At 35.5% G+C, this 24,149-nt stretch overlaps 1 protein-coding gene across 5 annotated transcripts in view; it reads left to right on the top strand.

Annotated features, from left to right (window-relative positions):
* The first annotated feature begins 512 nt into the window (after positions 1 to 512).
* Positions 513 to 24,149, top strand: part of LOC130257296 (uncharacterized) — a 45,829-nt gene continuing 22,192 nt past the window's right edge. For all 5 annotated transcript variants that reach the window (XR_008841305.1, XR_008841304.1, XR_008841306.1 and 2 more), the window contains exons 1-2: positions 513 to 702; positions 21,168 to 21,359. Coding sequence is in view for 2 of the 5 variants with exons in the window: in XM_056499663.1 (XP_056355638.1) it covers positions 21,207 to 21,359 (153 nt within the window). In the remaining 3 variants the exon portion in view is untranslated. The remainder of the gene's footprint in view (positions 703 to 21,167; positions 21,360 to 24,149) is intronic.

Below are 24,149 nucleotides of genomic sequence, written 5' to 3'. Positions count from 1 at the left end.
GTAAGAGAAATGGCAAAATAGGCCTCCAGAAAATAGTCAAGAAATGGATTGTTCTGTAATAGTTGTATTTTGTTTTGCTATGGCCACCTAGGTCTGGAAATGGTTATAATCACTATCCAGTTAGGTTACATTTTCTTATCTGTTTTGGTGGGAAGAAGAAACAATGCAAAGGGGATTTGAACAGGATGTGTAAGGAAAGGAAGAGAAACTGACTTAGATAAAAAATAATCATAGCAATAAATTACTTCGTATAGGTTGCTTCTGTCTCTTGTGGGATGAGAGGGACTGTACAAACTGAGCCGTGAAGACAAGCATTGATGTGAACTTTGAACACTTCTGGTGCTTATTTCAAATTTCCTGTAATCTAAGATAATGTTTTCTATTGACAGTAATTGTATCTATTGTCTGAAACTGTCTATGCAGTAGCTTAATAACCTGACATCTGTTTTTCAGCTGTTCAGTAGAAGTAAGTTTCCTCTCTTGGCTTGCAGGTGTACACATAGGAACTGGCATCAGTGGCTAGAAAGGAATGGAAGCAGCCTTGGCCAGTGACAGACCAGTTCAAATACCTCCAGAGGCTCTTGGAGATTCCTGGCAGGCATTCCTGTTTGAAAATGTGCAAGTGCTTATGTTTTCTTCCAGAAAAACTTTGCTTTTACACTGCTGTGTTTCTGCTCTGTCATCTGTGGCTTCTCTACTCAGGTTTGTTTCTGGTTTTTAAGTGAGTAAAACAGTGATTTGTACTCTTTAGATATCTATAAGTTACTGGAAGTCAGAAGAATGAGTTAGGCAATCTAAATATTTGAGTACGAGTGTTTTGGAAGTTAAATAAAATAATTGGTTCTTTTTCTGCTTTGAATACATAAATGTATGTGACTGCTGTTACTACACTTAATGATCTCCATTTCTCCAGTTTGTTGAGACATACTGTTTTCATGTATTATACACTTGTGCCTCATACTTAGAAAGAAAAGAGAACCATATGTTGTGCTTTAATGGTAAATCCCAGGGATTGTCTGTGTGGTTGTAAGGGGTGTGTAGATAAGCCATGACAAAATTACTGCCCCTATCTAAACTACATCTACCATAGAAGATATCCAGTAAGTAATTCTGTAATTCAACTAAAGAGCTGCCTTTATCTCATGCTTTTTTAGAGATTACCTAGGTTTCTTACTTTTTATTCAGGGAACATTAAGGTAGTGACTTAAGAAATATTGAAGGATTCCAAGAGTGAAATCCTTGCAAGGTAAATATAATTTCAAATTAGTAAAATTCGTAGTATGTTGAACTGGAAGACTTTCATGGGAGACCTATGGGAAATGTATAATCAGAGTCCCAAACTTTATCTCCTGAGCATTTAAAAGGTATTTTATGGGAATGAAAACCTAACCTTCCCATTTTTAAATTTCTTCACTTAGTGATATTTAATATCAGAAAGACAAAAAAATAAATCAATATTTAATTAATTAAGAAAACCCCCTAATTTTAAAATTTGTAGGTGAGATGTGCCTATACTCTAAACAAATAGGGGTTTTGATCTGTCCCTCAAATATTTGCTGTTCAAAATCTTTCACCTCTGTTTAGGAGCTTTCAGTAGCCCTTAATGGCCATACTAGCCAGTCCAATAGCCTTGTATTTCAAAATACTCCTTTCAACTGTCTAAAAGCAAAGACTAAAGAGTATAAAACTGACACAAATATGTAATGATACTTTCTCATGTTATTTTTCTGCTTCCAACAATCTGCGTCTAAAGACTCACTGAACCAAAAGCGGTGCTTTGTTTACTGAATGTGAATATTTTCTTTGAACATTTGCTACATATGTCAGTGAGTTCTACAGTGCAATATTAATTTGTTGTACCTGCTGCCTACTAATTTAATTAATGCCCTGTAGCCCTTGCCACCAAATAATTAATAATTATTTGATATGCAACTTTCTGCTGTACTTGCTTACCTCTCTTCCTGCTGAAAAATCTGTGTCTATCTGGTGTCTAATTATTTAAATGGTAATTGGAATACCCTTTTGTGACATACCAATAACCAATTAGTATAGACTAATTAGACTTAAGTAACTTTGTTTTTAAGATGGGTTGATCCGGTAGGGTCAAAGAATGAAAAAGTAAGTCCTTGAATTGTTTGTGGTGGGTTTTTTGTCTGTGTTTAATTCTTGAAACCACACAGATGAATTGGGGAAAAATTCTGAACTGCAGTTGCAATGCAGGTCTCAAAAGTTATACAGAGGTGAATTTAGAAGAGGAAACCACCCCTAATGCTACGGGTATTATTTCAGAAAAGAGAGACTCACTGATTGCATGTAAGCATGCATAATTGTGAAAATGTTAGTGTTCTTAGCCTTGGGAAACAGCCTTTCTATGTCTGTAGAGGGTCTTTTTTCAACAACTGCAGCAATTGAACATTCAATTACAATTTCTAGAATTACAGTACTGCAAAGCTTCTGCTGAACATTAGAACAACAAATATATGCTTTGGTTTTTTCTGCATTGACTCACCTTAGCAAATGTAGTACACATTTTTATTCTTTGGGGTTTTTTGTTTTTCTTCTTAAATACAGCATTTGGGTGGGTTGGGTTTTTTTTTTTAATCTATATTATTCCGTTTTTTTGCTAGAGTGTTATCCAGAGTTTTGTTTGATCCAGATTTAAAGAGATATTTCAGACATGTTTTGTTTATTTCCTTTCTAGTTTCTTTTGTATCCTTATCAATGAGCCACACTCAGTGTAACATTAAAGAAGACTGTTGAAAATGAAAGGGCTTTGCTTTTAGGCTAAGGTATAGGTTTAGATGGACTGTAGAAGTGCTGTGGGTATTTTTATATGTGCTCATTCAGAAAATGAAGTCCGCAACATAAAAAAACCTAATTAGCGCATAAAATAATTAAGTGCCAGCATACTCAAGATGCTTCAGTGTTGTTACAAAAAGTCTAGTGCTTAAGCTTTTGTTTTCAGGGGACTGGTGTGCATAGGTCATCCTCAGGAAATTGCAGTTTCACACTACTTGATTATTACTGGTGTCTGATTATGTGCTTCTTTCTGTCCCAAACAAAATCCCGGGGTTGGTGTGCTGCATAAACCAAATGACATTTTCTGAAAACTTTCTGGAGTGTCATCTCCTGATGGTGATGTATACCTGAAAACTTGTCTGTATGATGCTAAATACTGACAGTAGGGCAACTGAGGTTATAGTGCATCAGTGTCATTATTTACCTGACATTCATTGGTAAAACAATTCTTAAGCTATTTTTACCTATTCTAATTTAAACTGTGATTATTTTAGGAGTGTATAGTATGGATTCACCTATATAATAAGTATAAAATACCTTACTAGGTATATTAAGAATAACTTGTATTGCAAACATAAAATCACCTTGTATGACTTGCATTCAGGAAGAATGCAATGCAATATTCTTGCTCTGTTCTGATATTCCCTGATATTTCTGATATTCCAAAAAATCAGCTTGATTGAAACTTCTATAAAGAAGCAGCACCCTATAAAGTATGGCATTATTCATAACTTTTCAGCTTAGTTTATGAACAGATCCATATCTACTTTCATGGACTATGTGAACAAAAACTAGGATAAGTTACTAGAATTCCTAGGAAATGCAGATTCAAACTTTGAGAAACTGTTGATATTAAAACCTTTCTGGACTTTGAATCCATGAAAACCTGTAACTTTTATTTGAGTATTTGAGGCCAGCAAATATGTTGCTACATCAGCTTTGGCAGTTGGGGAGTTAGTTTTGCATCTTTGATTCAGAATATTTCACATTACACAGCTAGCTTAGACTAGGGCTCTTTGCAGAGACTTAGAGAACTGTTGTAGACAAGACTCTAAAATATCAAATGGAGTGAGAGAGAGCCCCCATGAATGACTAAATGGGGTCACTGAATACTCTATTTTGTAAGCTGTATTTCTAGGTGGTGATTGTAGCTTCACATTTTTCTGAAGGTCTATGCAAGAGAAGAAACTGCTGCTTGTGTTAGGATCTCCTTGCTTTGACTTAATTCAGTTATGGACAATTGTCATCAAAATTTTTGATGATAGTATAATTTTATTGCCCTGGGTTTCTCCTGTTCTGTGATGAATGGATACAGTACAGACATTACTGGAGACATTTTTGGTGTGTATGAGATATAGAGGGTGTACATCCTATCTGCTAGTGTTAAACACAACTGCAAAGAAAACATAGTTAAGGATTTTTTTCTTTGTTTTGTTCATATTTAAAGACAGTGACTAGTATAACCCAGCTGAGTAAGATCTGCTTATGCTTTTTCTTATCAAGAGTACTATGGGACACACAACTTCTGGAAGTAACATATGTCAGTAAGTCACATTTATCCTCAGGGTTATTGAGGACCATGTAGAACACCACTAGTGTATGGATAATTTACTTAAGGGAACAATAGATACTGAGTTGTTCTCATAGTGATAGAAACTTGAAACATTGAGTCTGACAGGAAAAAAACCCCACTTTTTTTTCCATGTTTCAGCTGTTTATTTTGTAAAGTGTCTTCACATGTAAGAAATAGATAATTCATTTGGTCCTTTCTGCAGGTTAAAATTTTCATCAAAATTAATGTGACTATATAAGGAAAGAATTCAAGTGTTTGGTAAAGTTTTTCTGAATTTATACATTTAGTTATTAATTGGCTACTTGCACTTTTAAAATAACTCCAAACAAATTCCTTTTGTTGTATAAAGCAGCTGCTCAGGATTAATGTCACGTCAACGTCTCAGTCTGCAGGAAGAGCATGGATGAGTAAAGCTAAACCTCAAATGTCAGTGAGCTCTTTATTTTTACAGCAGAAGACTTTTGCAAGTGATCAAAACAACTGTCAGGTTAGGTGGAGAACAAAACCAATATGGCTTGAACACCCTATTGCTAAAACTGTGTTCTCTTAATGGCACATTAGCATTAACTGATTAGGAACTGATTGCAATAGCAAGGATTGATCATGATCTGCTTTACATGCTAAGCACTTTCTGACATCTAATCTGGCTCATTGATGCTGTTTTCTGACTCCATGTTGCCATATACAAGAGACATTAACATGCTTAATGTGTCTATAGTGGAGTTTTATTTTTGCTAGTTAATGGAATAGTCATTTAATTGGAATATTCATATTCATGGAATTGGAATTTTTTTTGAAGGCCAGTCATGACATGAAAGAATAGGAGAAAATGTCAGTTCCTGTCTTTGGGAAGGGAGAGAAAGCAGGTACAATATTATAGATAAGTGAACTTTAGCTCAGTTCTCATAAAAAGAAATACTAAAAAAAAAACCCAAACCAAACCAAGGTGATTAATAGAATAAATTTTTCATGGGGAAATTATATCACACTGGTTTAATTTGTCTGCCAGGGCATTAGCCGTTTTCCTCTGTGACTAGAGGAGGAACAGTGTGATATCTCAACTCTGAGGTTCATATAAGCAATTGGTAAAACTTAGTCTTGATGCATGTTCTGTCAGGCGGGTGCTGGTGTGTTTCGTAGGAGGATTTGGAGGTAAGTGTCAATGCTTCTTTAATAGGAAAGTTAAATACTGAATGAGGATTGGCAGGAGTCAGTCCTGGGTTAGGTGCTACTTAGTATTTTCATTAGTGATCTGGGTGATGGAGTAAAGACTCACTGAACTTGCATCTGACATGAAGCTGAAGAGCACAGAGGTCTTATACTAGGATAATATTTAAATTGAAAGTTACCTTTGCAAGTTGTGAGGTGCTCTGAGAAGGGAAAAAGAATACAAGTAACATGGCAAGCTCCCACACAAAGAATTTAGGAGAGATCTGCTGCCTAAACACCCTGATAGCAACAAATTAGTAAGTAGCAGTTTTATAGAACAAGATCTTTGTTACACTAAGATTCAATGTGACTTGACAGTGCTGCCAAGTTACAGGGGAGTCACCTTATGGTGTTATACTTCAGTATGACCAGGCTTGTGTGTCATATCTAAGGGAAAGTGTGAACCAGATGAAGAGAATTATTCACCAAGGTGAAGGATAAGAATGACTGAGTGCTTAGGAAGTATGACTTGTGAGGAAAGACAAGTGGAACTGGGCTTTCTTCACTGAAACTTTTGTGTCACTTGTTTGGTATGTAAAAGGCTGCTGCAAGCCCAAAATAGATGGATGTCTTGTGAAGATGATGTATAAATGCAGATAAATTAAAGTAGATACTGGGTAAATTAGGATAGAGGGAAATGGAACACATTTCCTAAGATAGAGTAGTGTCAGTAGTTCTTGACATTTCCAGCAATTTCATACATAGACTGGATACTGTCTTGTGGCAGAAAATGGTCTAGATTGTTTTGAGTGCAGTCCTAAGACTTCATGGACTTTATTTACTTACTGATGTTATTGGTTAACAGCTGGTTTCAATCTTGTGTGATTTTTGTTGGAAAGGCTGTTTCATATGAGATGTTTGGTTCTTACATATCTTGGGGAAAGGAACACCTGTACTAATGATGATTTATAAGCAAATTAGCTCACCAGGTCAGTGAAAGTACATTTAAATTGGAGCAATGTATTAGTGTAACCCAGATAAGATCTGGGGTCCCTGCTAACATTAAATAAAGGTGAACTATCACATTGATCATTACTTCCAGAAAGTAAAATATTTACACTAAAAGATGGAAGTAGTGCAAATTGAGACTTGAGAAAACATTATTACTTATAGGAACATGGGGAGAAAGTAGAGCTTCTTGATGTTTTATTATTCATAATTCTGTAATCTTCCTATATCTGCTTCTGGGTGTCAACTCCTTTAGCCAAAGGGTGTTTTCAACAAGGTAAATTACTTCAAAAACTATGTAATCTGTGCACCCTGAATAAAAGAGTGCATTGGAAGAAAACTAATTCCATCTCCTATTTTGCTTTCTGTTAAAACTTTCCATTGAATTTATAAGGAGGAAGACAGTGAGTTTTTTTTTTGTTGTTGTTTTAGCATAATTTCATTCCAATACCAACAGAAAAGTGACAGTAACTTTACCACAAGCTATGAAATCTGTAGTCATTGTCCATGGAATCTCTAGACTTAGACTGTTTAAAAATGCTAGATTATTTGTGGAATAAATAAAAATTACCTTTCTATAACTATTTTTCATTAAATACATCAATGACAACTCAGAAGTTAGGTTTTACAATAATATACAGGATGTGGTGATGTTGTAAGAAGGTATTATTCATTTGTCTTGGGAAAATTTGAGAACAAATCTTGCCCAATATAACAATTATTTTTCAAAAACCCTGGACAACCAAAAACCCCCAAGCCCCAAACCTATTCTTTCATAGTTTGAGTTCCATTATTTTCTGTGAAGCAGAATGATTGCAGTAGACTTCATTTTAAAGTGGCTGAATAATCTTGTGTAAAGTTGAATGCTACCCATGTGTTTTGGGTAGTCCTTCTGGAGAGATTATTCCCAAAAGAAGTTGCTTTCACAACACTGTTAGTGTGCTCAGATTCTGCATCCTCTTTGGAGTAAGAACAAGATAAGTGTATGTATATCTGTCTTTTTCCAAATGTTGTACTGTTTCCTGGTGAATAGTGTATCTGCTATAAGTAATAACACTTATTTGGCCACCATAATATTTTTATCTGGGACACAGTATTGTGGCAAATAAAACCAAGATTAGGAGTTTCTGCAGAGATGCTAAAGCACCTATTTAAAAACTTGTTTCAATTGCATCATTTACTTCTTGATTAAAGCTTTTTTCTACATTACTTGTTTATCACTGTGATATTGCAATAATCATCCCTGCACTGTGAACTGAATTAATTTGCATTTCTCAACCACAAATGTAATACAAGCAATTGTTTTTGTAATTAAACTCAGTTTCCAGTTTACTTTACTTTGCTTACATTATCTGGTTAGGCAATCATTGTCTGGATCATAATAAAATAATCTAAATTACTGTTCTTGTAAGAATAAACCAAACAATAATTAATATGCTATTGCTTCCTTAGGGACATTCTTTGAAGATTTCAATGAAAACTTAGAGAAATCAATAGACTATGGGAATTGTGTTGCCACAAAGGCGTATTGGAGCACTTAATTTCATCGGAAGTGCTTAGGGAATGTTTAGGAATTAAATAAAAGGAAAAACTAAAAATTTCCTATGGCAGGATGCCTTTCAGGCAAAAGTTTAATGGATCATGTGAGGAATATGGTTCAAGTGCAGTTCCTGTTCTTAGAACTGAACGAGTTAGACTTCTACAGAACTGATGTTAAGTCTGCATACTTTTGTGTGTGTGTGTGCTACTTTTTTAATTCAGACTACGATAGGCATAATTTAACAAGATTATCAGCATTCTTCACTGTAATCCATATTAGACTTCTGAAAGGCAGAGCAAATGCACAAACAATGACCTGCAGCCAGGCTTGCTGCAGCTGTAGATATACACTACTGGTTTTGAGGTAGTTACTAGAAAGCCAATTGCATGAGTACCTGTAAGTCTAAACATTTTTCATAAGTCTATCACAATCATTTCTACTCCTAAACGAGGCCTTTGAATCCCTTGCTTTGTAAATAGTGACACCCGTGCAAACAAGTTTAAAGAAACCCAAAAACCAACCAACAGGAAGAGATGTCAACCCTTCTCTAAAGCAGACTGCAAGAGCATTTCATACTAGTAATGCTTCCATGTTTAGAATAGACTTCATGGATTGTCATGATTGAAAAGATGGTGCCTTTTCTTGCTGTACATTCCACCTCTATGGAAACAACTTTCAAATGTTCTGTGCCTCATTATATTCCTCAAATACATTTGCCTTTCCCTTGAGAACAATGGCAAACCCCTGAAGATTATCTTGCTAAATTGCTGAATGCCACTCTTCAGCTATTAAGGAACTATGCTTTAAAAATGCCTTGCCCCCACCTTCCCTCACAGATATTTTTGTGCTTTCCTGGTTTTTGCTATTAGCTCCTCAATGAAGGGCTATCTTCTCCTGAATGCCTGGGAAATTGTCAGTATATTCTGTGGACAGCTATTGACAAATAACATAACAAGAGTTGTGTTAACAACTGAATAGCTGCTATTTTTAAAAAGATCTTATGTCTTATTGCAAAATGTATTGCTTTATCCAGAGAACTTCAACGTGGAGTGGGCTACGTGTGGATTTTATAAATATTTTTTGTCCCAAACTAAGCTGTTGGAGTTCCTGTAGAATATAAGAAGACATAAGGATATAGTTTAAATTGCTGCCAACTATATTGAGACTGAGAAGAGCTGTGGAAAATCTTAATTTTCTGGAGATGGTTAGACTTGGATGCACCAAATGCTAGCTGCAAGGAGATTTTAAACGTTTAAGTATCCAACAGATACTGTGTCAGAAAGGAAGCACTATAAATTATTAGATTGAATGCACAGTCTATAATCCGTGTGGAATGAAACAATAAAACTAGTGCTGTTATTACTAGAAGAATGAATGTAGGTGTGGAAAGCAAAATCTACTAAAACCAAATGTCCAAGTTCAGCAGTATGCTGTTATATGGTATGCATGCTACATGTGAGACAGGTAAAGATTTTGAAACAAAAGAATTGTACAAATTATTTTCAGCAATTTAGTTATCTTTTCTTAATTGAACGAGATAACACGTGTGTTCAGAAAATATATGTAAATAATGAGTTTACTGACCTGCAGGAAGGAACATGATTGTGACTAATCTTGTACATGTACAATAAAGTGTTTACTGGATCATATTCTTAATGACTTAAATTTCTTTTAAGATATACAGCATGATTATTCAAAACTATTTACTTAACTAGAACATTCCAGGACTATGAAATTCAGAAGTATTCAGTGGTTTTGCTTATGGCACCTGAAAAATGTAATCAATTAACCTATTTCACATCCTAGTTAGAATGAAGAAATGTGTCTGAATTCTTCAAATGCTGTAACAAAGTTTTCTGTAATTATTCTTTCTGCTCTACAAATGAAGGACTTGAATTTACCCTGTGCTAATATTAATTTTCTTAGGCAAGCATGCAAAATTCAGGTGTAATTTTTTCATCAGCTGACTTACTTGATGTAGTGACTGTAGTCTATTGTATTGTAGGTAATAATACCCAAATGTAGCTTGGACATCTGGTAACTGTGCTCAAAGGAGTGTCAGGCCTAAAATAGGTAAGTTTGCAAGTGAAAGGTACTCATGGGGGCTCATGAAGCTCCAGATTTAGACAGTGCTGTTTCTCATTAGCAGAAGCTTGAAATAATCTCCAGCTTTGTAAAGGACACAAAAAACATAAGAGAAAGCAGAAATGTTCAGCTTCAGATCACATTCTGGCTTGATTACAGCCTGTCTTTGGGCTTAGAATGGCTTGTTTGGGTTTTAAGTTGTTGATTCATGATTCTGAAGAATTTTTTTTTTTTTTTTTTTTTTTTTCTTCTTCTTCTTTTGGAGGCAGCTACTTGGTGAGCTTAGAAACGTACACAGGTTTAGGCTGAAAATATAGGTGTTACAATGACAAATTTACTAGAGTGGAGAAGTATGAGTTTGAAAATAGGCTTGCTCTCAAGCTCAAGTCTGCCAATTTTAAAAATGTCTTATGGGGATTTTGATCCTGTTGATTCTAGGCCTGCCAGAACTTTTACTGCTTTTGCATATATAGAGATAATAAAAAAATTACCTTTTCTTTCCCCCAAAACTGGCTATGGAAAGAATTGTGTTAACAGAAATAATAGGTTTAAAGTGCTTTTTATCAATGTGGTCTATTCTGCACAAATTTCTACAATAATATTTCACTTTTGTGTGCCAGTGTTTGTGCCTTGCGTGGTATTGAAATAGACAGAGGTCGTGCAAGAGATCTGAGGATTAAGCCTTTTAAAATTTGGTATATAAATAAAAATACCATTTCCAATATAAAACTGGAATGTAAATTCAAAGACCAGATGCTGATCTCTAATACTGTCATAACATCAAAGAATGGAAGTTGATATAGATGAAGTATAGGAGTGACTACAGAATGAAGGCTAGTGCTGAAAACCACGTCTTCCTATGTTGTGCAACCAGTGTGCAAAATACTAGAATGTTCTTTTGGACTAAGAAATAAAATGAGAGCAGTGCCTTTCTGTCTGACCTTAGAAGAATCTAGAATACAAAAATTACTGTGGGTTAAATCTCTTGTTTCTCAGACTTGTATAATTCCATTAGCTATATGGGGTAGAACAGGATATAGGTTAAGCATTTCCAGAATCTATTTTTGTTTCTCTTTTGGGTTACTTAGAACTCACATTGGAGGTATTCTGTGTTTATTTCTTTCCTTCCTACAGCAAATGGGCAGGGATTAGAGAGGGAGATTTTGCTTTACTTTACCTGCTACTCATTAACCAAGCAGCTGAGATTCTGCAAATGCCTTATGCATAGTAATTGCTGATAGTGAGGAATTACTGCCTTTCTCCCCAAAGACAGCAGAAAACAAATAATTTGGGGAGTGTATCTGAAGCACATTTATTTCTTTAACAAAGTTATTGTGTCTCGTTTTAGAATTATAACAAAAACCTTCAATTTTTCTGTGGTACTTAACAAATAAAGGTTTTCATTTTTGCTTTAAAAAAAGTAGAGTATTTTCTCCTAGTTTTTGCTGCCTTGATATCCTGCAAATATTATGTGCACACATGCAGGATAGAACTGGGATTTTTTTTATTTTTTCCTAATGAACTCATTCTGACACTTTTCTTTGTAGAATTATAAATACTGGCAGTTATTTTTTCGGTCAATTGAAGTTCTTATAGTCGTTCCCGGCTTTGCTCTAATGCCATGTGTATATCTTTTAAGCAAAATGTACTCTGTACTAAATGGCTTTGTTTAGAGTGTTTCTAATAGAAATGTCCCTGCCACATGTATCTGCTTGGTCTGTGTAATCTCTTGTAGAATGTTTTCTGGCATTGAACTGACTGTATGTTTAAGCAAACATACTTCAGTTTTTGCATCTCTGTTAGTAATTAATGTAGCTTAGGGTGTCCCCAGTTAATTATGGGGACAACCTAGTTTTATGGAAATGTCTGCAATCAGGCATTTGGTTATTTATAATATTAAAAAAAATACAGAAAAACTTTTGAAATTTTGTGGGTGAGGTGAAACATTTTTTTCCCTTTTTAAAATTGTTCTAATTTGGGGCTAAATGTCAAGTCCACTTGATGTTTGTGAGGACATTCATGTTGAATTGGACAGAAATAGTACTTAGATGAAACTGAATCAGCTTCCAAGGTATTTCCCTTATTCTCTGTGCCTACTATGTTAGCAGACAACGTTGGATTTTAAGGGCCTTCTGGAGTATCAAGCCATGAAGGTAAATCAATATAGTTCAGGGGAGTGGAAGGTAACCCTTCAATCATTCAGCATCTGTTTTGAAAGCACAGGCAGGGTTTTGGTGTAATCATGTCCTTGAACCAGTACTCAGCTCAGGGGGAGTGCAATGCTCAGAAATCCCTTCAGTTTCCCTGAAGTCAGTGACAATCTTCACTGACTGCAAGGGATGTTAAGGTAGGGCAATAATAATCTAGGACTCCTCCTTCTGTGGATCATCATGTGTAAAATGTGTGTCTGTGTTTACAATCAGACACATATCAATCTATCTGTAATGTTTGTATGCATATATGTACTGAGGAGGAAGAGAGACGTTCCTTAATCTGCTTCACAAAGAGGCTTCACTTCTTTTAATAAAATGCACTTTATTCACATTCAAGCCAGGAGAAACAAAGTGTCCTTTCCTAATCCTGCCGTTTTGTTATTGGTTTTCTCACCTCGTGTGTGAGTGGAATTGAGGTTGTCACCTCATTGTGGTCAGTTCCACACCTTTTTCAGAGTAAACAGCATGCAAACTTGTATAAGCAGCATCTGAGCCAAGGCCCTTTTATAAACCAAACTCTAATTTGTTATTGTTCTGGCATGTAGGAATGTGTGTGAGAGACCATGTGGGCTGGCTGTGGAAGGCACTATAAAAACTAACAGTGGAATGTTCATCTGGAGATGTTCTGTATTATTTATGAAAACTTGGGGCCCAATCCTGCCACCTTCTCTCACGCTAACCATCCCACTAAGGTCAACCAGTGATTATACCTCTAAGAATAATATATGTGCATGAAACTTTACTGGATTGGATATATGGATGGAATTCTCAAACTTCAGAGAAACAGTGTCTGTTGGCATCCATTGGATGTGAAATTCGTGCCTTTGAGAGTAAATAGAACATCTTCTGTTTCAGAGGTGTTCACAATAAAAACTTAATAGTGAACAGCTATAGTATGGGATTTACCAAAGAAATGTCAGGGTGAGAAGTGGGTTGCACTGTCCTCCTGCTATCTAGTTTTTGGTAAAACATCAACTAAAATTAAAAGTGGAACACAAAGTTGACAAAAAGCAAAATTCTCTGCGGAACAACATAGGCAAGTCGGAGTAGCCTACATTTTTAATGTAAATTCATGTTTGAAAACTATAATTAAAGGTAAGTTTTTAATTTGTGAATAATGTCATATTTATTCTGAAGACTAATTTATGTCAACTGGATATGATCATCAGTTTAGAAACAATAGCAATTTGAACTTTAGGGATACTCTCCTATTTTCTAGCTTCACCTTTACACAAGCAGATCTGGAGAAGTGGTTTTGACTTCTTTCCCAAAAAGTTGATTTAGCGCACATGTGTCATGTGTTTGGGTTTTTTCCTGCTGCTTGAACAACAGTCTTTCTTTTTGTGAAACACGTTATACATGGCCTAAGACCTATAGCTATTATAGATATAAAACAAAACTAATTTTACTAAATCCATTGAGACATATGGTCAAAAATTCCATTGACAGCATGATAAATGTGTCTTATATTTGGCATAGGTTTAACATACCACTTTTTATTATTTTTCCATAATAATCTCTCACATAAGTAGGGCTGTAATCTAAGATTGTTTGTAATGGGAAGTGTGAACTGATCACAACATGCAAACAGGACTGTCTGCAGCCTGGATTGTAACCCATAAAACTGTCTTTGAAGCTACTGTGTTTATTTTGAGGTCTTGCCCTGGGGACAGTATGAATTTGGTAAAAGAATTTGTTACCTTCCCAAAACTGCAGCCTCTGACAACTAAAGGTGCAAAATTCTCCCTGCTGGTTCTGAGTTTTGGCTCCCCACATAGTATCACATTGCATTAGTGGCCAAACTACAGTCAAGAGCAGTTGTCATTTAATATCAGACACATTTTGAAACAATTCAGATTTGGAGCTGATTTCAAAGCCACTTAGATTTCTATAAGGAATTCATTAAAAAAACTTGCCAAACACAAACAACTAGTTTGAATGCTGAATCAATTATTTATGTACATAGGCTGCATATTGAAATGGTTTTAAATTTGAATCAGTTCATCTGAAGCAGAATCAATTTGGTAAAGGTATCAAACACATAACTGCTTCATTAAACAAGGCATTTTCCCTGCCACTTGATGTCTTACCATTGTAGTATCCATAAATCTTCTGAAAAGAGCTTTTCATATCACTGTGTATGATCTAGCATTCCATTGTGGAGGTAAGAGTGAATATAGTCCTCTGTGCTCCACATCATGCATAACAGGCTGTAGCAAAGTAATTCTATGCTTTTCTCCGCTGCTCTGTGGATAAAGGAAAAATTTAAGTGCCCTTTCATAGCAAGGAGCCTGTTCTAGCCCATCTCTGGGCCACTGTAAGTGTTATGTGTATATGTAAATGAACAACAACTGTTTCCCAGGATTCTTATTTATACAAAAACTGTCCAGGATTTAGATACCTGAAGTGGTAATGAGTTTAATTTTTAGTGGTAAATTGTACACCTATGAAAAACTTTCCTTAAATTTTGATGATCTTTAAGTTATGTTTGCTCTAATGTTTTTGGTTTTCTTGTGACAAGATTTCTCACATTATCCCAATAAGAAGCCTCACTCAGGTTCAGATGGAGCCAGCTCTGTGCAAATGGTGGCAGCGACCCCTTTGTCTAAATACTAACTTTGATCCTGGCCAGATCAGCACAATGGTGAAAAGCAGTTTTCTGTGACCCATTTGCTTGCAAATGGATGGAAGGGGGTCTCTATTATATATTCTCCCTGGTTTGGCCTTCCTTTCTTTCAGTAAATCATAGGAAGCAATCTACCATTATTTTTTCCATCTTAGAGGGAGATTGTGAGGTGTTTGCAATTGAAAGAGCCTCATGATTTAGGTTAGGGCCTTCAGTTGCATCTTCTTTCCTTATTAAAAGGGGTGTTCTTTTTTCTTGATGAAGAAGATGAAGCAAAACAAATCACTTTTCATGTAGTCAACCACAGTGAAGTTAAGGGGAGGAAAAATTACAAGCTATGATAAATGTCAGCAGTCAATATTGTTTCTCTTTACAGAACCATAAACAAAATCATGCAACTAGTCTCTAAAAGGTCTCGATGACAGCTTTGGTAAATTTAAGCAATCTGGCTACAAAGATGAATAGTATTTTCCTGTCGCACATTTTCTCTCTCTCCCTGAAACTATTTAAATCTAATTAACCTTGTGTCAAACTCTCTGATTTCCCTCCAATGTTCTAACACAAGGCCTTGAACAATGTTGATTTTTTTTTTTTTAATACCAACTTTTCTTAAAATATTTGGTTTTAACATTTATCCTTTTATTTGCCTGTGTACCAAAATAAATTATTACCTCAGTTATATGGCTATGACACTGAATCAGATGGAACCCACAAAAGAAAAACAGTTTTTTTCTCTAGTACAGAAAGCATGTGTATACAATGGCTGTCTTGCTCTGGCTCAACTTGGGTATTACTAACTCTTGTTTTTGCCAGTCTTTCATTTCCTTCCACTGTGTGAAATGTTACTTCAGTAAAGCTAGTAAAAATTTCATTATTAAGCTCAGTAAGGGAAAATTATTATGTACCTTTAGCTACAAAAATATTAATTTCCTAGAGTTGTATAGGAATTCCTGGAATGACTGCCTATCTTCTCCTGCAGTACTGACCGTGGACTAAGTTCTCTGCTATGTGTAACCAAGGAGTCAGGAGAGTTGCCCTGGATGCACCTTGCTTCAGCTTTTAGATCATTGATATTAAATTGGTTTTGTATCTGTTACTTCTTTGGGATAAAGAGGATTTTACTCCCTTGCCCAGTTTAGTTCTATTTTCAAGCTTTGAAATGAGAAAAAGGCTTAAAGTAATAATAGTTTAAAGATAACCAGTTCTTCAAATTGTTCCATTTTGTTAAGTGAAATATTGAAGCTGCTTGGCCTTTAGGCCAAATACTATGCAGGACTGAGAAACCCATAGTTATCTGGCTTGAAAATCTTTTGTTGACAAAACGAGCACAAAACAACTGCAGCTCTTGTTCAAATTACTACATTCCTACATAACTCCTAAAAGGAATCAGTAATTATTTTTTTAATTCCCCAATGAATTAAAAAAACCCAACAAAAACTGCAAAGAAAGCATCCTACAAGTATTAGATGTTGGAAACAAAAAAGACTGTAACATACCTATTGGGGTTCATACAGCTACACAATATTCACACAAGGCATCATTTTAGTGAATACTTCTGGGGCTGTCTTCATTTCTTTGAATGAGGAACAATAAATTGAAAATATTTTTGAGCAGTAACTTAGTGGGAGAGATGCATGCTACTTAAGCATTCTTGTATAATTTAACAATGCAGGCAGCCTCTGTGTTTCAAACATGTTTCCTTTTAAAGAGAGCTGATATGCTGGACCTATTTTCCATTCATGTAAAGTATATGCCCATCAATGCCCTGTGTTACCAAGGGGAGGGATCTGTGTTGTAAATTCCTGGAATAGCTATGAGCAGCCCTCTGCACTGTCCATGTTATATGCAAGTGGGCTGGCAGTCAACTATAGGCTTGTCAGCTGATCCACAGAGGTAAAAAATAAATAATTCAAATACTGCAGTTGCAAGCAGCAACATATGCTATGAATTACTACTTCTGATATACATTTTTTCCAGCATTTTTCCTCCAGCAAACATTTAAGATTCAAGCCACTGGTATAAGTTTTAATTACTTTTGAATGTATTGTTTGAAAATTTATTACTTTAAGATGTTAATTTTGCTATTGTTAAGAGACTTCTGTTAATTATGTGATTGATTTGGTTAATGGAGTTGGCTCTGCTTCTGTAAGTTGTGTCCTGGCATCTGAAACCTAGGGAGTGTCATCCACCATGTTACTTTACCTGATGGTGTCACAACTTATCTACAATGATATATGTTTGCTTTTACTTACTTTTACTGCAAATCAGTAGTGCTGGCATCTAATAATTTTGGCAGGGATTTTACTGGTCAGATAGTGACAGCAGAACAAGTTTCTCCTGTGAAAGTACAATTGCATTTAAAAAATAAAATTTTGTACTATAAGGATAGACTTGTAATGTAACAAGGCAGTTCAGCTCTCCTACATGACCTTTCCAAGACATACCTAATAGCATTTGGTTCCTTGGGATTTTCTTTGGCTTTGCTGTCTTTAGATATTTAAGCCATCCTCTTAAAGTTGATTTAACTGCATTTGAGCATTTCTGAATACAGAATTTACTTGATCAGAAACTTTTAAGACTTTTTCAAGGGCTCAGGATTAAAGTCTTCTCAGGATGGTCCCAAAAAAGATGTTTTACTAGACCTGCTTCTGCTTGGGCAGGACACTAACATCAAATTTGCTCTCACCTGCCTTAATACAGTGCAGCCAAGGGTGATTGAAATTTACAGTGAATGTATTATGTACATCCAAGTTCAGCCTTGCGTTTTTCATTTATTTTGGCAAATGCTTGATCAATTATTTTCAGTGTTAAAAAAAAAAAAAGCATTGTAGCATCCTGCTTCAGAGGGATGTTTACTGTTTTTAAAAAGACCTTATGCCAGGCTATTCCTTCATTTTAAGACTGAGCCCTGCCCTGTGTTTTATTTTGCAGCATACCTGTCAGAATTCATAGCTGAAAAGAGCTGCAGTAAAAGAAAGCATTTGCATAACTGGCAAATAATGTCAGCATCCTTTGCTATCAAAATTTGAGTTAAGGTCTGTGTGGAACAGAAAAAGCGCCTCTAGTCATGTCTTGCTTAACTTATTTTTTCTATTTTTTTTCTCTTATTTTCTACATTTGGTACCTTTTGTACAGGTGACCACCTGCTCTTATAGACCAAACCAGCTGTTTAACAATGTTGTATTGTTGAGATAAAACTTTTTTTTTTTTTATTATTTCTCTGAAGTACTTAATGATTTTTAGCCTCTGATCTTTAAAGTTCAAGTGCTTTTGAAGATAAGGCATATTGCAGACACAGCATGTGATGGAATAAGTGAACATAGAATGCACTTTACTCTCTGTTTGATCTCTCTAGATGCTGATAATTGGTGGTGGCGTTGCTGGGCTGACTGCAGCAGTAGCTGCCAAAGCAATGGGAATTTCTGTCAGGGGATTTGATACCAGGTGGAGTAAGAAAATATGGCTTAGAATCTAGAACACTGTTAACACTTTATAAAACATTCTGGTTAAAGTTCTGCTTTGCTTTGCACTGAAGCAAAACATTGTCATTCAAAACAATCTGTAAGGTTTCTTTCTGTCATGGGACTACCAGAATTTCTAGTTAATTCATTGCTAATTAACACAAAATTAAAAATACTGATTTCAATATCCAGAAAAAGAGAACATCATTTAAAATGCTGTCTCCTTAGTTACCAGGTCCAACTTAAGAAAAACATCATCTTCCTTCTTCCTTTCTAGACTCAACTATCCTCCGTTTTCCCTTCATTTTATACCCAGTCCATCCTAGTCCCTTTGAATGTGGAGTTGTGTGAAACTGTGTGACCCCCACCCGTCATGGCTGTCCCTTCCCCATCTTGGGTCATCCCTGGGTTGTTCTTCAGACAAAGAATTCCTGTTGGTAAGCAGTGCCTGCTTCCAGGAGTGCCTCCCCAGCTGCCTGTCTCCCCAGCACTCCACGTGTGTCTCCTGTGTCTCTTCCCATCTCCTGCCTTAGGAGCTGATATGTGTGAGCAGGGGTGCCCTATGCTGGGCTGGCAGCTTTTGTGGGGTGAGAAGCTGTTTGTGTGGGTTTTGGAGCCAGCTGGAACTGCATGGCACAGGCACAGATTAGTCCTTGTGTACCAGGTATGATTTGTCTGGGACAGTGTTTAAAAGTGGTACTTGTATTAGTTCAGGTCTTGTTCCAGGTAAGATTCTGATTATGGCATTGGAGAGCTCAAACATATGTCCCTATTATCATAAAATACTTAGTGAAATATTCACGTATCTAGGTATTTACTAAAATCTATTTGTGAGTAATGGCTTCATGATTACCTTTTACCTGTTTTTAATCAGTGATTTAGAGTATTTGCTTTGCTAATGATTTCCTAGTAATTTTCAATTCAGGCTCAAAGTAATTAATGTTATATTTACTTCTGAAAGCATCCATGTGTATGACATACCTCCCTATTTACCCTCTGTAGTAAGAGTTACCATTTCTACTAAGAGTTATTAAACTTGTTTAGTTTGCTTTCTTAAATGTGAAATAGGGGAAGAAATCTTCAATTCTAAGCACTAGGAGTATGATGGAGTCTATGAGAGAATGATCAGTAATTATACAGAGCTGAGGCTGGCAGTCAAGTAGAAATAATCCTGCAGAATTTGACATTTTTCCGGTGTAGATTATACACCAGCCTTTAGAAATAACTGATGTGCAGGGAGAACACAAATAACATCAGTGTTGCTCTAACAAATGAAAAATTAATCAATATTACAGTAATAAAGATTGTCTTTCCTTGAAGTCACTGCAAGTCTGTCATGGAGTCCTTACAAAAGTGTTATGGGGTAATAAAGCAAAGTCTTTCATAAGTAATAAAACCACAAACTCGAATATTAGTCAGAGATAATTCTGTCTTTTTTATGCACTGTGACTTTTATAAGCCTGGGAACATCCTTTTAAACAATGACCTCCATAAATGCTTTTAAAATAATCCCTTCAGTAACAAGAATTTTGTGTGTTCAATTCCAGATACAGGAAAAGAAAATTCCTATTTTCACAATTTTAAAGTAGAGGTATAAAACAGTTTTTAATATGAATGGCAGATTTTATGGGATTACCATTAAAACTATTATAATTTTTTGATTACTAAATTCCAGTGTGATGTGGAAAAGCAAAGCTGTGCAGTGTATAATGGTAAGATGATATAAAGGTGCAACTGTGTATTTGTAAAGACCTATTAGTTGGAGCAGTTTAAATTGCTTTTGTTTCAGTATTTGTGAATTTACCCAAGAAGGATAAGCCTCATCAGGAACCAACCTGGGCAGTGGGCTGTGGAGCAGAATGCTTGCTGCCACTGTCCCCCAGGGAGCAGATTGCTGCTGTGGCCTCTTCTGGAGAGGCAGGTGAAGTGTCCAGGTACAGTATTTCAATTTTACCTTGCATTGATGACTTCTGGGGCTGCCATACTTCATTATTATGTTGTGATTTACTCCAGGACGTGTATGGAAGCCAACATGTGTGACTTCATATGAGATAAACTGGCGAGTTTAATGTCCAGATGGCTATTCTGGAATGGTGTAATGAAAGAAAGGAACAAAAACTTAGGGTACAATGTTCAAGGTCAGAATTAAATGTAAATTATTTTAAGAGCATGGCATTAGAATTTGTTTGGGTTTTTTTTTTTTTATGTTCTGCTTTCATAATAACACTGAGGGACGTTAGAGATGTGGTATTAATCCAGATGCACTTGCAAGGAATTTAAGTTTTGAAGGTATCACTATCTTCTTCCTTGGGATTGTCTGGAGTGCAGTTAATCTGTGAAACACATTGTGCAATGTGATTCTTATCAGACAATCATGAGGTGTTTTTTCATTTGAAGAAGTACTTGATTTCTTATTCTCAAAAATAAGCACCATATGGTTTTGTAACCAGTTCCCTGACTGGCCTCCCAGCTCATTTAATCTCTGGCTTCCTGACAAAATTGCTGAATTTCTTCGGTCATGCATCAGAGTAAGCTATTAGTTTTACACAGAAACCTTAACTTGTAAAAGAAAGCTTTAGTAACTCATGTCTGTAGTAATATGCAAATTTGATTTACTAACATGTATAAAGCAAGCATCAGATCTGTGGAGAACATGTGAAAAGTTTCCAACACATGAAAATTTTGACAACTATTTATTTTGCTTTCTCATCAGGGTGTGGTGAACACTGGTTACAAGGACTTGCCAAGAAGAATGGCTACTCAAGCCAGTAGCCTTTTTTTCCAACGACATCTTGAAATTATTAAAGCTGTTTCTCCTGAGAAAGAATATTTTCACTTTGAACAAAAGGATGATTTAGATTATAGGGCTGTTGGTCATGTCATTAGAGGAATTTGGGTAATAAAGGTGAGTTTCAACTAAAACATTTTTGATAAAAAACATGAAATGTGTTGTCTGAAAGCAGTGATTTTGTTAGGGAGTTTAGTCATTCTGAGGAAATGTTATCATTCAATGTCTACATGATAATTCTGGGAGGGGAATTTCTTGCTTGTTGCAAGCACTAAAATACGGGGCAAAAAGTCTTATAAAAATGTCGATACTCTAAAATTACTGCTGTCCTTTTAAACTCATGATTTTAAAGGATGTGTTTTGAGAATCAGCCCATCTCCTGAGCTACTGAGCTCTGCCTTAGCAATAGAACTTCAAGGACTGGAGTTTATGGACTCAAATGAGCACATATTGAACATAGGAGTCAGTAAGCAGGAATAGGTGAGCTCTGTATGATACACAAAAGGACTTCAAGTAGTGCCAGTACTTCAAAGGCCAGTTGGTCTGGTGACACTTAGTGCATCTTTGCCCCAAGATCAGGAGAGGTGGAGCATTGCTAAAGATACAGTGGTTTTCTGTTAAAACACCCAGAAGTTTAGCCTGAGAATATGAAACATATTTCAACCCTGATGTTGTATCATTAAGCTATAACCTTTAATGTAGTCTCCACTGTAATAGCAGCAGCCCTCATGCCTCCCTATATCCTTCAGCCCCTTCTTTTGGAGGAGAAAAGGAATTAGATATATAGTTAAATTAGGAGACAGCCTTAAATATCTGTGAAAACTGATATTACTTGTGTGCTGACTGTGATTTTTCTGTACACAAGATGTTTCTTGTGATAAACTGATTCTTTTTCAGTCAAGTTTATTTTGGATGTAGTTAAGAAGAAAAATTAATTTCTGTAGTCATGATGAATTGAAGATTGACAGGAATCCATATTTGCCTGCAGGTAGCATTAAACCAAAATACAGTCATGCAAAAACATTTACATATTGACAGACTGGAATTACTTTTCAGCTAAGAAAATGGAAAGAGAAGCATATTTATGTTAGGCTTTTAAGGAACACAGTGTAGGATTTAGGTATGTTATATTTTTAAAAGTTTTTTTCCTGTGCTTTCTTTTGTGCTTGCTTTGTACTTTTCTTGATTTTTTTTTTTTTTTTTTGGTTTGGTTTTTGTTCTTCCCTCTTCAGTGGTAAGTGTATTACACCTGAAATATATCAGGCCAAAACTGGTTTAGTAGGAACACAAACTCACTGCATTTAGTGGTTGGTGCTATTTTGCAGATCAAGGGTTATAGTAATCAGTATAAAGTGAAGGCCAAATCCCATTCTGTTTACTCATGTGATTAATCCTACTAATTTCAGAAGTACAAATAAATCATCATGACAAAACTTTGCTGAAACAGCCAGTCCATAATATAAAGAAAGGTAAGATACAGTAAGAATCCATCATAATGATTTTTTTTTTCCGGAACTGGAAGCTGTAAAGCATTATTTCAATAACATTTGCTAGGGACAGCGCCCTTTTTTATTAAAAAAACCCCAACATTAGTACAAGATCAGGAAGAGTCATATCCTTATAATCTAGGAAAATTATTATCACAATTGGAATTTATATGAGGTGCAAGAGAATTTATCTGTATTTCTTGTTACCAGTTGGTATTTTTGATAATGAGCCATGCTAGGAATAATACATAAAAATAAAGTGAGCTTCTTTGTGGGCTAACCTTGAAAAGCCACAGACAGTGCTAAGTCAGGTTCACTAATGTGTCCTGTTGCTTTCCAATTAAATGAAAGGCTAAAAATTCACTTTTCAGGGTCTTTGGTGAATCACCATATGCCTTTTGTTACCAATAAATTTCCTCTGATATTAATTATGTCTGAAATAAAGAGCCAGTATAGTATAGGTTAGGAACCCAACCAAGGGCCAATTGAAATGGACATAGGCTGTTCTCAAAAGCTTTTGGATCAGGGCCTGTCTATACTGCATAACTCCAGATGTCATTATCTGTGTTGAAATATATGTGTGGATTGGGAAAATGAATCATATAGCAAGGTTTTGATTATGTTCAAGAATATTCCTCTCATAAACAAGATTGTTATGCACTTTACATTAAAAATAATGATGGAATGAAAAAATAATGCAAATGATAACAGTAAAGGATACATATAACACAGCTTTTTGAGGGTTTACTACCTTCAAGACTCCTGTTCAAGTTGAATGAGTAACAGTAGAAATAACTTTTAGTTCAAGGAAAGCAAATTCTGGCAGTATGAAAAGTTGATTTTAAAGGAGGGAAGCAGAGAAGGAAGTCTGCTTCACTCATTCCTTAACCAGACTTTGTACAGCAACTGAAAGTCCTTCCTTATTGTCTTCTCCCAGGGTCATGGATTTGCCATGTTTTGTCCAAAGTATCAATCTTGTTTGAAGATCTACTCTTCTTGATTAACAGTGGACAATTTTGTATATACTTTTTAAAGTTTTAACAAAAACTTTCTTAAATGACAGTACAACTGAAAATTAAACTGTTGTTTCTAAGAGTGAGTTTGGAATATCTTACTATTTTAGGCTTTGTCTTGATCAGAGAAATTAATTCTGTACATTGATTTGCTCAGAGCTTACTTGGGTATATTTAACAAAACCTTGTGCAAGTGATGACAAAATATGTCTCCAAGTAGAATATCATATTATCTTGGATTAATGAAATGATCTGGTCTTTTCCTAAAGAGGGAAAAACATTTCCTTAAACCACTAACACATATGGTCAAAGAGACTAGTACTGGAAGCAATAATATTTTCTCCCAAGAAAGTATTGTTGAGCTCTTTGTGTGGTCTGCATCTTTTAACAATGTTCAGATGCTACAC

The sequence above is a fragment of the Oenanthe melanoleuca genome, chromosome 10 (assembly GCF_029582105.1).
Source record: "Oenanthe melanoleuca isolate GR-GAL-2019-014 chromosome 10, OMel1.0, whole genome shotgun sequence".
NCBI classification, from domain to species: Eukaryota; Metazoa; Chordata; class Aves; order Passeriformes; family Muscicapidae; genus Oenanthe; species Oenanthe melanoleuca.
This window is presented reverse-complemented; position numbering and strand designations above follow the sequence as displayed.